Raw genomic sequence first — 14,508 nt, 5'->3', positions numbered from 1 at the left:
GCAAGATCTTCAGATGGATCCCCACGGAAACCAGGAAGACCGTCACCCAGGCACTCGTCACCAGCCGATTGGACTACAGGAACACCCTCTACGCCGGAACCACTGCGAAACTTCAAAAAGACTCCATCGCATCCAGAACGCCTCCGCCCGACTCATCCTCGACATCCCCCAACACAGCCACATCACCGGACACCTGAGAGACCTGCACTGGCTCCCCGTCAGCAAGAGAATCACGTTCAGACTCCTCACCCACGCACACAAGGCTCTCCACGACCTGGGCCCCAAGTACCTCAACGACCGCATGACCTTCTACACGCCCACCCACCAGCTACGATCGACCGGCCACGCACTCGCCACCGTACCACGCATCCGCAGAGCCACCGCCGGAGGAAGATCCTTCTCCTACCTGCCAGCCAAGACGTGGAACTCCCTCCCCACCCACCTTCGGCGAACCCAAGACCATCTCGCCTTCAGGAAGCAGCTCAAGACCTGGCTGTTCGAGCAGTAACTTTCCCCTCCCCCAGCGCCTTGAGACCCTCCCGGGTGAGTAGTGCGCTATACAAATGACGTGATTGATTGATTGATTGATGTCATATGTTGCACCCTGCCTTAGGACTCTGTAGGCTTGCCAGAGGATTGACTTACACAGATGTATTGGGGAAGTACTGGCTTTGCCATTGCTTCCAATGGCAAAGTGGGGCTAGCAGTGCATGACTCCTCAGCGGTCTGCAGTGGCAGACTTGGACACTCGTTTTACTTGGGGGAACCACCAGGGTGGAAGAACCAGTGCTGCAAGCCTGGGGTATCCCTCAAACTTACATACCCTGGGTACCAAGTAACATATACTAGGGACTTACAGATAAATTAGCCATTTCCAATTGGATACAGCCAATTTGACATATACTATAGGGTCAGAGCACTGGCACCAAGGTCTGATTAGCAGGCCTCACCGCACTCTCAGAGTCTAAAAACCAGCAGCTTCAGTTAAACAACTTGGGGGTGACCACACAAAAATAGGTATCTCTTTACACTTAAGTAGATTGAAAAGTTGCAAGCACTGTCATTCTTTGGAATGAAAATCCCACAGGAGAAACCAAATTATAGATTATAACCTACATGAAAGAATTTGCCATGCTTTCCGGTTCTTAAAGTATGGACTTTATTGGGGCAAGGAGGCAAAAGCTTTCTCACAAATGAATATGGAGTGTGATATATCTATCAAAAATACTTTTTTTATATCTACACAAATGTGCCACAGGACCAACAAATATGTCAAACAAGGCAAGAATATTAGAACACCCACTAGAAAGCAGTCTTCTGTCAGGAAAGATTGTGTCCTACGCCTCATGTGTCACTCATAAAATGCCGATTATCAAACTCAGATTCGTTTGTGAAGTTAAAGGTTAGGTATACACTTGGGTAAATACCAGGTGGCTAGACACTATGGCGAGGGAGAAAGCCCCGGACGGGTTTTGGAGCAGCTACTCCATCCCCAGTATAGCAAAGCTTATATTACTGAAATTTACACCTCCACAAATTAGATACTCACGTCCACAAATGCCATTCAAGACGAGTTTTGGAACTATATACAAGTCCTTATACACTGCCAAAGCTGAGAATGACTGCTCTGCTCAGGAGGATTACCTGTCAGAGATCGCACTTGTGTATTAGAGAAGAGCATGCAAGATTTTTTTAGCAGAACCCATAGCAGTAGCAGATGTCCTTGGGGCCATATATTCCTTGCGAGGCTCGTCTGCTCCGGGACTGGATGGGTTCACCGGGGACTTCTTTAAGGTCTACAAGGACGTGCTGGCGCCACAGCTGATAGAGGTGTATGCAGAGGCACGTGAAAGACAGATTCTGCCCCCTACGTTACGAGAGGCGGTCAATATCCTTCATCCCAAACCGAGTAAAGACCCATCCCATTGCAGTTCATACAGACCCCTCTCCCTTTTGAACTTAGACTATAAAATATTGGCAAAGATTATTGCTAACCGTCTCTCCCTGCGGATTGAGTTTATCATCTCTCCAGCACAGTCGAGTTTTGTTCCCCACTGTTCCACCTCATTAAATGTAAGGATGATTTTCTTGTTTTACACAGAATTGATCCGAAGGTCCCCGCCACGGCTATACTTTTAGACGCGGAAAAGGCATTCGATTTGCTGGAATGGCCCTTTTTCCTCTCTGTGATATGCCTTATGGGTATGCCCCTGGGCTTTATTGCCACCACTGCCTTATTGTATAGCAAACCAACGGCAAGACTCCGTCTGTCCGGACCGTTCTCACTTTCACGCGGCATGAGACAGTGGTGCCTACTATCCCCTCTATTATTCATCTTGGCCATGGACCCTTTGATTCTCCATTTCCAAGAGAGACATTTACATAGAGGTCTACAGTTCAACACTGGCCCCCTACTAGTGTCGCTTTATGCAGACGATACCATCTTATATGTTAGAAAACCTCAGGAAAATTTAGAACGGTTAATTAAAGAGATAATTAGGTTTGGCCGCATCTCAGGCTAGGTTTTAACTGGCACAAATCCGTGATTTTCCCTTAACTATCAGTACAATTCCATGGTACCTCAAATTCCCTCTCGAGTGGTGCAGAGACTCGGATAAGTATTTGGGCATACACATCCATCAGGACACTGCCCAGATTATCCGCCTAAACTACGGATGTGCAGTAAGTGCCTTGGATGCGCAGGTAGAACGCTGGCTGCGTTTACCCCTTTCTATGGCAGGAAGGGTCACGCTCTTAAAGATGGTGGTGCTGCCCAGGTTTCTGTACCTTTTCAACAATATTCCTATACCCATCACTACCGTTTTTTTCCCAACACTATGTACACACCTCATCAAATTGGTATGAGGGGAAGAGGGCGCTGGTTCGCTGGCAGGTTCTGACCCTCCCATACGAGAGTGGGGAGTTTGGCGTCCCAGACTTACTCTTGTATTACTTAGTGACCCAATGCAGCTACGCATATGTCTGGTCTCATCGGGATGCACAGATTCCATATCTGCGCCAGGAGGCAGACTTTGTACTACCCGAGAGGCTGGCCACGGTGTTGCCAAAGGGGGTCCCCAGAGACCCAAAAGACATACAGACAGTATCTACTAGCTGGGCGTGGAGTAAGCTGTTGTAGTTCACTGGTGGCTCTTACTATTAATCATCTGCCCTCCCCCTCCCTAATCCCCCCTGGTTGCATATTACAGGAGAAAAATTAGTACAACTCACCCTAGCCAAGTTCGACATCACAAGGGTGGGAGACCTGTATCCGAATAGACATATCTTCTCAGTGACAGAGAACGCCTGATTCCAGAACAACCCTTTCATGGACAATTTCATATTAGGGTGAATTCGTTCAGCCCAGCAAGCCGCTTTACCCTCCTACCCTGTAGATCCCGACTACCTCACTCCACTCACATTAGTCATTGAAAGAGAGACTGGTGCACACCTTGTCGTGAAACTATACAAAGAGTACACAAACATCCGTCGGGTGAGCGATGACGGGGTGCGCAAGGAATGGGAAGAAGATCTGGGTCGAGACATTACTGACGACCAATGGGCCAAATGCTGCACAGTAACGCAGGAAGTATCACTAAACAGCGACATACGCTGTTACATTTCAAGTTTTTGTGCCACGTTTATTGTACTCCGGCCAAAACACACCGGTTAGACCCCTCCAGATCTCATCGCTGTTATAAATGCAACACCTCTTACGCAGATTTTGCGCACCTAGCATGGTGCTGTCCTAGATTACAGGCTATTGGGAACAAACACATTCTGTCCTGTGAACCATGATTAATTTAACCCTGATACCCACACCAGCAGTAGCGTTGTTAGTATACACTGTTAGCGTACACTGTGAATTTCCCAAAGAAAGCCAGAAGGTTTGCGTCCCTGTGCCTATTATTGGCCAAAAGAGAAATAGCATTAGTGTGGGGCAGCACGAGGGTTCCTATTCTACAGGGGTGGTTACGTAGCTTGGCATACTGTAAAATACATAGCAAGGTTTACGCCAGCTTATGCCAAGTTTGCCGCGCCCAAAGCATTTGGGGTACACACCAGGCATATGTGGAATTTCAAAGACTAGACACGAATTCACAACTGGCAAGTGGCTTGGTCCCGGAGGGCGTGGGGTGATGTGCACAAACACTGGGCTTGGAACTACATGACTTTGGAATTGCTCAACTTGAACACACCATTACATATAGACAGGTATATCACCCATATACAGAAGGAAAGCATAAGATGGAGGGTCTAAATAGCTATGGGCATATAACTGGGACATGTCTAAGCTGGTGTAACTGAGACATTCAACAGAGATTTTTATAGCTGAGTGGATGTCAAAGGCAACCTGACAGATCATTATAATAATATGTGACAACGCTAAATGCTAATATGTGAATTTCTATAACAGTGAACCACCATGTTTGTAATACGTGATTATGAGAAAAATTGGAAAATAAAGGATGTTTTTAAAAAAAGTTAAAGGTTAAGGGGGAAGGAGTAGTTAGGGACATAGAATAAGAGGACTGGCTAGAAGAGCTGGCATACCACAAAGGAGAGGCAATTAGGGCAGGATTCAGTCTTGTCCAATTAAAAATCCTTCATAGGATGTCTTATTCTTGAACAAAGACCTCTGGCTCTGCAAAAGTGTCGACATGGTATAGAGAATGTGAGCAAGAGAGCACATTCTATCATACCAAGTGGCAGCATGCCAAGACACAAAGATTTTGGAGTAAGATGACGGAGACGTTGCATGATTTTGTGGGCACCCCCACTAAAGCTATTACCTAGTTCTGACCATAAATGTAAACGCCAGCATTTGTAAAGCGCACAGCTACGTCCGACGGAGGTGTCGCAGCACTGGGGGCCCTCGGAACATTAAGCAAGCTGTTGCCCAGACTCACATGGTGCTGGGCTAACCAGCCGCCAAAGCCGGGAATCGAGCCGTGAACCCTGTGGTCCGGAGTCAGGCACCCTGCCGCTGCACCACACCTCTTCCATGTTGGGTATTTGGCGTGATATGGAGACTGCATAGTACTTAAACCTTTGTGGATATCATGCTTGTTGTGGTCAGGAGAGACAATGTCCTGAAGTGGGGTAGAAGGTGGTCTCAGATATTTAAAATCTTGTTTACAAATCTCAACTCATGTACGGAAGCAGAAAGATGGGGACATCTAAACAACTTTGAAAATACGTGGGGGTCAGGAGTTGTCACAGTGGTCTGTATTGAGGAACATATATTAATGCAAATTGTTAGAATGCTGATAAGGAATTAGAAGCAGGGGAAATCTACCCAAACTGTATTTCGTAAATGAAAAGCAAAGCCTAGTTGCAAATGAATTCTTTGGTATGTATTTATTTAATTTGTGTCAGCGAAAGCACATACATTTTTTGTTTCAAGAGCACTAGGGTGTGGAAACAAAATGTAGAATTAAAAATAACTAAAATGAAAACAATTGCTTTAACTGTATGACGCTATTAAAGATGTATTTAGATAATAGCTACACTGTTGAATTCCTTGTTCCACAGAAACATATCTCATTCTTTGTACCTGAGAACGTGGCACTTTCTCGGATCGTAACCATATTTCTTTTCATTGTGACTTTCCCACATAAACTGATGAAAAATGGATGGACTCACGTTGCAGTCATGAATCCAAAGAGTAACTTCATCATCAGCAATATCCTTGTTTGTGGCAGTCTTCAGCAGCTCATTGGTTCTCTCCTCATGCTGGTGGACTGTGGCTGAACACTGGCTGCAATAGTCTTTGTACCTCTTCCAGAGCTGCAGCAGAGCTTTGCTTGCATGCAACTGCTCTGCAATCTCTTCCAGCAAGTTATTCCACCTTCCAATTACAATTGAGAACTTAGTTCAGCAAAATAAATGAAATGAAACTGCATTGCATGAAAAATAATATTTCCACAACAATAATTTAAAAATCAGTTTATAGAGCTATTATACTTCAGAACATTACTTTAGATGAGTGTATGGCTTCCTTCTGGCAATAGTTACAGATCATAAACCCTAATCACGATGAAGTGTTGCAACACAATATTTACATGTTAATAACCTTTTAGCATAGAAAAACGTTCCACCAATCTGCGTGTGGCATCATTCATAAATCAATCAAACAACAACTTTACTGAGGATATCAACCTACCCGGAACAGGCTTTAACACGACCACAAAGAATGCTCTCTCAAGAAATTCTCAGTGTAAAACACCATTGAGTCCATGGTTGATTGGACTGACATTCTATGCAACGTAAAATGGCCATTATACTCTACCCGCCAACACATGACTTTGTGAGGATGACTGCAATGTCACGCATTGTGTTTCGTTCATGTGAATAATTTATGGGGGTTGTTCAAGTTATTTTTTACATACTAAATGGTTTAAAAAGTACACAAAATTACAAACCATTTGTAAGTGTCCATCTTCAATGAAACCAATGATCACATCATGACACTGTTGCAGTCGTTGCCACTTCCAACACAGAAACTATTCTGAGACATTTGCCACTGTGATGAGACAATGATGGCCAAGGTGTTGCAATACAAAAATTGTTATACGTCTGGATCATAATAGGCATTAAAAATTATTGCCTCAATTGGTGAAAATAGGGTAATTTATAAAAATACATATCTGTATAGATCTTTAATCCTTTCCAACAAGTTATAAAAAACAAACACAATCACTGATTTTGTGGGTTTAAGTCTGCACATGTCCAAAAAAAAACATGATATACAAGGCTGACACACAGTGAAGTCAGAGCCTTAGGAAGGTCAGTAGGATTAAGTAGGGACAGGTGCTGAAAAAATACATACACACAGTAGACACATGTTCCTTACCTTAAGTTCACTTCCTTTAATGTATTAGTGAGTGTTTCAGTCACTGGAGGGTGACATTCTTTCAAAAGCTGATTGGTCATTCTACCAAACTTCTGCAAACCATCCTCTTGTTTTTCAAGGTCATCATGTAGACTCTGCACAAAGTTATGGAAAAATAGTAAAGAGCTTTAGTGAAATTGGTCTCCATAGCTCCTTTACTTGCAACACGTGCAAACAAAAATAAATATACGTGTTTTGAGTTAGCCCTCGCTGTTCAGTGTTCACAGCGTTTTATGTCAGTTTATCAAAATCAGAAATATCATCTTCAACAAATATTGTGGCCTAAATACAATTTACAAATATATTGTTGAATTTCTAATCTTAACTCAAATTGTGAGATTTTTGTAAAAACTATTTAGGACATAATATTTATGTCAGACAATATTCTTACTTCAATATTTTGATATTTCCAGTTTGTTATAGCATTTATTTACAATATACCTTCTACATTGAATACTTCTCTACATCCAGCAGCTCCAACCTACTGTTTGTTTGTTTAGTCTTTAAATTATGGTTCAGGCTCACCAAATCACTCATTCTGAGTACCTGAGTGTGGTAATGCTGAATAGAGAATTACCATTACCAAGGAATTTGCTTTTTCCAGCATGATTAGGGAATCATGACGAGCTTCAAATGTCGGAATGTGGAATAATACAGTAATTAGAAAGTAAAAATGCATGTTTTCTTCTGTTCTTCATACATTTTACCTACAATATAACTTTAATAATGTTTTACCAGGGAAAATCTGTGCAGGTAAAACAGCCTTTTCTGTGGGGTATTGTTTGCCCAAGATGTAAGCCCAAATCAACTGAAATTAATTTTGATCACAGTTGCAGAGAACACATGAAGGCATCACTGACGTTAGCAAACGTGTTTCCATTTAAAGTGGATTAGACCTTAAAGGTATTTTTAGATGCATCAACAGGATAGTAGACACCACTGTGGCATTATAGTTAGGTCAGACTCTCTATAGGAAGAGCTTTTTTTGTTTTGAAAAATAACTTTAGTGCAAGTTGATGAATCTTCATGAACCTTTCCCCAAAAAACAGTACATCCACACCAGCGTCTTCCTGTAAAGTTTTAGGGTGATCCATCAAGCGGGTCTGAGAAAAGGGAAAGGGTGGCTCATAAAACGCATTTTCCCCATGCAAATTCCATAGGAAAATTTAAACTGTGCTTCATCCGAAATGCATGAACGCAATTACACCAAATTTGGCAGAAAGCTAGATATTTACTCGGAAAGTGTGCTTTTTTGTCATTTACAGTAAATCCGCTCAGTAGTTTTTGAGAAATTATTGTTCGAAATGTATAGATATATGCTGTAGGACTTGATTAAAAAAATTCAAGCATTCTGATTGACTGAGGGTGGCTTTTTGGAACAAGCACTCTGATTGGACTGGCCGCAACATGAACAGAAATGTTGCAGCCTCCGTTACAGGACTGAAGTGACTTGGTCCCTGTGTCCTGAAAATGATTTTTTTTAAACGGCATAGCGGCACGATAGGTTGGGTATGGTTATAAGATCTTACTTTTTTTTTAAAGTAGATTTTAAAAAAAAAATACAAAAGTGAACAAAAAACAAATAAAGTGAAGTTATAGTCAGGTACGTTAATAATATCTTACATTACACTAAAAAAAGCTTCAGACTTTCACTGAAAAACAATGTTTAAAGTGATGCTATAATTAGATAAACATGCCAGTCAAAAAGTGAACACTTTAAACTAAAAAAACTGAGAAATTCACCACTTATAGTTTACTGAGCTAACAAGAACTTGTGCCCCCGCAATTCTTTGCTTATGAACTCAAAGAAAGCACCGCTCATGACATCAACGATAATGTCTCATATTACATCATTGATGACAACACTGACATAAATCAAGTACTGCTTTTATTCATTTCAGGTTTGCTTGGCGGGTATCCAAAGATGTTACAATGTACCTGGAGAGGTAAAGTTACCAAGGTTCCCTACTTTCTTACATTTTCACACAACTGAAGGAAGGTCTTTAAGCAGGGCATGCGGGACACTAGAAATAGTTATCTCAGTAAAGTATAACTGGTGCATTTCTGTTTTTTTTTTTATATATGGTTAAAGTGACCCTATAGTTAGGTAAAAATGTCGGTAATAACTCACGTTTTAAATATATAACCGAAAATTTCAATTGCGACAACTTCAGAAAAGATGCAGGCATGGACTTCAGATATTGCAGTGCCAAACTATGAGTTTATTTAAAAGTTAATGAATATTGTCCATGGTGCGTTTCAGCCACATCAAATGGCCTTGATCACATGATTACTCTACAACATTTCCTGAATTTGAACCTAGATGTCACGTGATTCACTCCTACATATAACACAATAGCAACTGAGGACAGACTATCTGTGAACCGTACCTTCAGACCATCGCCACAAGTGTACTAATATACATATTGCAAACACTTCCATATTATAAACAACACATTATAAGAAATGAATCAGAGTACTGTAACCATTAGTGCTGGTAAAGTTCAATTAAGACTTCTCGATATACTAGGAGGCAAATGCCCCCCTCATTCCTAATTGTATAGAAACTTCACTACAATATATATATATATATCCTCAAATTTCTTATTTTCTAATTCAAATACTAATACAATCCATATGGAAATATACTATAACAAATCTGTGCAAATGCTCCTACTATACAGTAATGCGTTGTTCATAAATATAAATATTATAGTTTAAAAATACAAATATAGCAATGATCATAGCAATAATTAAAGTGCACTGCATGTCTGTCATTCATCACCTTGTTTCAAATATACCAGCCTAAATGCCTAATAAGGGACGACTAATTCCACTCTGAATAATCATAATTTCAGTTGTCCTTTTGTAGATCAAAAATTATCTTAAAGTGCCTAAATAGTAAAGTACTGGATTAAGCAAAAAGTGCAAAATGCTTTACAGTACTACAGAGAAGAACAAAGGTAGAAAGAGTTACCAGATAGTTTGACAATACATATATACTCACTATCTCACATTAATCATTCTTTGTGGGAGTGCCTCGCATAGTTTGATGCATAGCTTGCAGCTTGGAAAAAACAGATCTAAAGCATAATGCAGACTCTCAGGGGATAATGGGTCATGTCAGGAACAGAGACATAATCATAAAAGATACACAAAGAATTCATAGAAAATTCATTAAAAATGGTGTAAATCGTCGCTAGTGTTAATGCCATTGGGTGTCTAAATGTCAAGTTCCAAAATAAATTTAGACTCCGCCTGATGTAATAATTTCTCTCTATTGCCACCTCTCCTTGGAGACTAAACTGCTCCAATACCAAAATACTTGATACAACTAAGATTGCTGTCATGTGTATTTTTGAAGTGGCGTGCCACTGGGTAAGTTGGATCTGAATTGACAATAGCTTTGAAATGTTGTAAAAGCCTCACATGAACCTGCTGTTTAGTGCTGCCCACATAACAGAGTCTGCAGGTGCATTGGAGGACATACTCTGCAAATTCAGTTCCACAACTATAAAATCCTTTTAACTCAATAGGTTTGGAACTAAAAGTTGGTACATAAATGGACATATTGACCCCAAATTTACAGGCCCGACATGAACTGCATTTGTAAGAACAATTTTCTGGAGAACGCCAATTGGTCTTCATATCCATCTCAGGGCTGCTCCTAACCAACGCTTTTCTCATTGAAGGTGCCCACCGAAAAGTAAAAATGTGTTTCTTAGGTAACATTTGACCCAAAATAGTATCAGTGAGCACAGTAGGCCATTGTTGGTTAATGATTGCTCTGATATTTGCCTCCTGTCTGTTGTAAGGGGTAATAAGTCTAGCACTAGACTCTGTGTTTTGTTTCTTAGAATTAACAATTTGCCGTGGGGAATCTACATTATCAATAGGAAGGAGCATTTCTTCCCTTGATCTCATGGTAGCTTTAATCATAGCTTGATATATTACTCTTGTTTCATAACCATGCTGTAGAAATCTGATTTTGGCTTCTTGTTGATAATGTGCAAGATCCTTTGTTGATCTGCACACCCTACAAATTCTTAAAAATTACCCACAGGGGATACTGTTGATCAAAGTTTGGGATGGAAGCTCTGAAGTTTCTAATTTGCCTTTCTCAACATATACATGCACATCTAAAGTATCTATGGCTTGTATATCATATATATACCAAGTGCAAGTTTCTTGTGAATCAGACCAAATTGAGTGTCAGGTATCAGCGATACCACCTACAAATTGCAAAACAATCCTCCTCTATACCTCTATATTGCAAGATAAAGCAAGCATTACTGTAATTTAACACATCTAAGTGGTATGCTTCTTAATGCAGTTTTCCCAATATTAAGCCTCAAACTCTGTTCAAGTCATGCCTAACCAAGACTCAGACAGGAAGCAAAATTGAAGCATCCATGTCATTTTTTATACTTTACCTTGCTGATGTTTTTTTTACACATTCGACAGTCATTGCTAATTGTCCATGCACTAACAGCAAAGTAACCCAACATCATCACACTAACTTGACTTACAAACTGACCTTGAATCATTCAGTCTTTCTACCTGCTTTCCTACCATTCACAAACAGCGTATGATCATTATGGTTACCTGCAGGTCTCTGCAACCAAAAACCCTTTTTTATATTCCATACTCAATAGAATTAATGTAATAAATTGCCCTGCCCAAAGATTGCCCGCCTGGTAAGGACTTAATGTTTCAATTTCTCTGACATATACAGTCACTTTTTCATGTCAATTGTCCAACTGGCAGTGACAAATGTCATCTGAAAAGTCTTAATGCAACCCCACCCCTTTCTTACAGTGTTCCAACTCTAACATCTATGTCCCTAACCATGCTTAAAGCCTCTTCCTATGTCTACATTAACAGACATTCATCAAAGACATCTTAGGTAATTTTCACACTATGAAGCACACTTTTATGAACCTAATCTCTCTTTATAATTCCCACTTTTTATGTGAGCCCAAAATGGCACGTCCATGGATGTCTTGTCTGCTTTTGTCATCAAAACCCATGCTCCAGAATATGTTGTTTTTACAATACAAGAATAAGCTGGTTGCTAGCTTACTAGCTTACCAAATCTGTTCTGTACTGAACACAAATATTACATCACCATCTTGTGCTGGATCTTGTTACTAGTTAGTCAAAGTTACAAACTTCCTTCAGAATATTTATAATTGCTCAACACGTGAACAAGCAGCATCTACCATTAAGCACCAAATCATGTTACACAAGACAAGTATAGGAGTAACCATCAAGAGCAATGGTCTTTATTTAAACAGATCTAGACCATGCAGGCCCCTGAAACCAATATGGAAAAAACTTCAACCTGAATTCCAAACTGTTCTGGTATTTATATAATCCCCTTTAGGTTTTCCAGAAACTATTTTCCCTTTTGTGAATAGGTTTCCATTCCTCACCTGTAAATTGTCCACTTGAACTTTCACTGCCTCCAGGGATCCAGTGAGGAGACGGTAACGGGACAGGGAGTATCTGGCTTCCATCAGGTAGCTATTCAGTGTTTCATATGCTTCCTTGTAGGTTCCCCACTGATCAAGAACTGAATGCAATAATATCTTGAGCTGACCAGCCTAAAACACAAATAAGTACTTTATATCAAGAGTGTTCAATGTAGAGGAATCATAGCACAGCATGTGGAACTGGAAAGAGTGCTGAAATCCAGAATATCAACTAAATCTGGTTAATCAGACACTATCTGTTAAAGGGTGGCTTGCTGCTGCATGCGCTGCAAACTCCAAAGCCCAAATTTCCATCACAGCCCCAATCTCACTGTAATGGCAAATGGTGTGGCTTTTATAAAGACATTCAAATTCATATTATTGGTCCAGGAAGATCAAGAAGCAAAGTACTTACTCTGGAAACTGTTCAGTAGGCTGGTGAAAGTGCGATTGGAGACCTCAGTCAAACATTGTGTGCCATTTGCCATTTGCCCGCACACAGACTGCACACAGGAATGCACCAACAACAAGAGAGTTAGAGGCTTGTAGAGCCATTCTGGGTCTGGATACAATAGTGTGATAAGTGTATACTACGGAGGAGGTATCCATACGTCTACATTTCTTACCACTTATGGTACCAGTGGAGTTTCTCCTACCTAGTGGTTACAGATTTTTGAGCAGAGGACAGCTGTGGGGCTTTGGATGATTTCCATTTTCTGATAAAAGGATAAGTGCACGTGTAACAAAACAAATCAGAGGATTAACTCATTGACAACCATCTCTGTCGTAGTATAGTACTACTGAACAACTATATACTAGATAAATACCAGATTTAAGCATGGCAGAACAACTAGGAATAGGGTATTCGGATGATATGGCATCTGCTATTCTAGCAGGTCCGTCACTATTACCGGACACTAAAATCTTTGGGGCCCCCAGCAATGGCCTAGTAAAATGGGTGTTCTACCTCAGCCCATTGATCATATCCGCAATTTGGGAGTCATCACTGATGACAAATTATCTATGAAGCAGCAGGTAGTAAAAGTGACAGCTACTTGTTTCACCATTTAAAAATGGTTGAAAAAAATCATCTGGATGCTCCCGGTCTCCATTCAAAAAACCGTAGTCCAGGCACTTGTGACATCTAGAATGGACTACGGTAACATCCTTTATTTGGGCTCAAATAAGGATGTCACGCGGAGGCTGCTGGTAGTACAGAATTCTGCTGCCAGGCTGCTCGGTCAGCTTTCTAAAACATCTCCCACCTCCAGTGTTTTACGTAACTTTCATTGGCTCAGGATTGAAAACCGCGTTAAGTTTAAGGCCCTAAGCTACATGTATAAAATCAAGGTTGGCTCTGCTCCTAAATACTTGCAAACCTTAGTCCAACCTTACCAACCGTCCTGTCTATTACGATCGACCACTCAATGAAAATTCCTGGTGCCAAGGATTAAACTTTCAAGAATGGGAGGTCGCTCATTTGTTTGCCTTGGCCCATTCATGTGGAACTCTCTTCCAATCGCACTTCGCAATGAAACATCATACCTGAATTCTCATAAACTTCTAAAAACGTGGTTATTTAACCAATAGTTTGCATCCTTCTGCAGTCTTGTTTCTTTTTGCCCCTCTGTCAGGCTTAGCGCTGGGAAACCCTTGTTGGGTAGCTGTGCGCTTTACAAAATTAATTTAACATAACATCAATCAGTGCCTAGGTCAATACCAAAGTTGGGATGAACTCAAAGAACTTAAATGCAATCATATGAGGACCCTGATACATGGGGCCATAATGACTGAATATTTAAGAGGTAATGCAGCCCCGAATGGCTTGCTGTTCAGGAATGAACCGTGGATTTTTGTAGATGATCCAATCTTCAGAAAGGAGTGTTCACTAATCCTGTAGCGGTGTACACACGATTGGTTGATACTCATCATAAATACAGCCAAAAGACTATCAGAAACACTCCTAATAAATATAAAGACAAGTGAAGATGCCTTGAATAACCAAATTAAGATCACAGTATATAAAAAGAAACTAGAAGAGGTAAATAAGGAGATCACTGAACACAAAGAGTTCCTGATGCAAAGTAAGATAGATAAATTACAAAAAGTCCTGCAGAAATGTTCTCATGAAAAGGTGTA

The 14,508-nt window shown here is 40.7% G+C and overlaps 1 protein-coding gene across 1 annotated transcript in view; it reads right to left on the bottom strand.

The window, feature by feature from the left end:
* SYNE1 (spectrin repeat containing nuclear envelope protein 1) overlaps window positions 1-14,508 on the bottom strand; it is a 2,319,318-nt gene that overhangs the window by 470,045 nt on the left and 1,834,765 nt on the right. The window contains exons 118-120 of the mRNA XM_086926873.1: window positions 12,331-12,501; window positions 6,857-6,990; window positions 5,647-5,851 (exon numbers count right to left, since the gene is read on the bottom strand). Of these exons, the coding sequence (XP_086782999.1) occupies window positions 5,647-5,851; window positions 6,857-6,990; window positions 12,331-12,501 (510 nt within the window). The remainder of the gene's footprint in view (window positions 1-5,646; window positions 5,852-6,856; window positions 6,991-12,330; window positions 12,502-14,508) is intronic.

This window comes from Lissotriton vulgaris, chromosome 6 (assembly GCF_964263255.1).
Source record: "Lissotriton vulgaris chromosome 6, aLisVul1.2, whole genome shotgun sequence".
Taxonomy (NCBI): Eukaryota; Metazoa; Chordata; class Amphibia; order Caudata; family Salamandridae; genus Lissotriton; species Lissotriton vulgaris.
The sequence above is the reverse complement of the archived record's forward strand: the minus strand, read 5'-3'. Positions and strand labels throughout refer to the sequence as shown.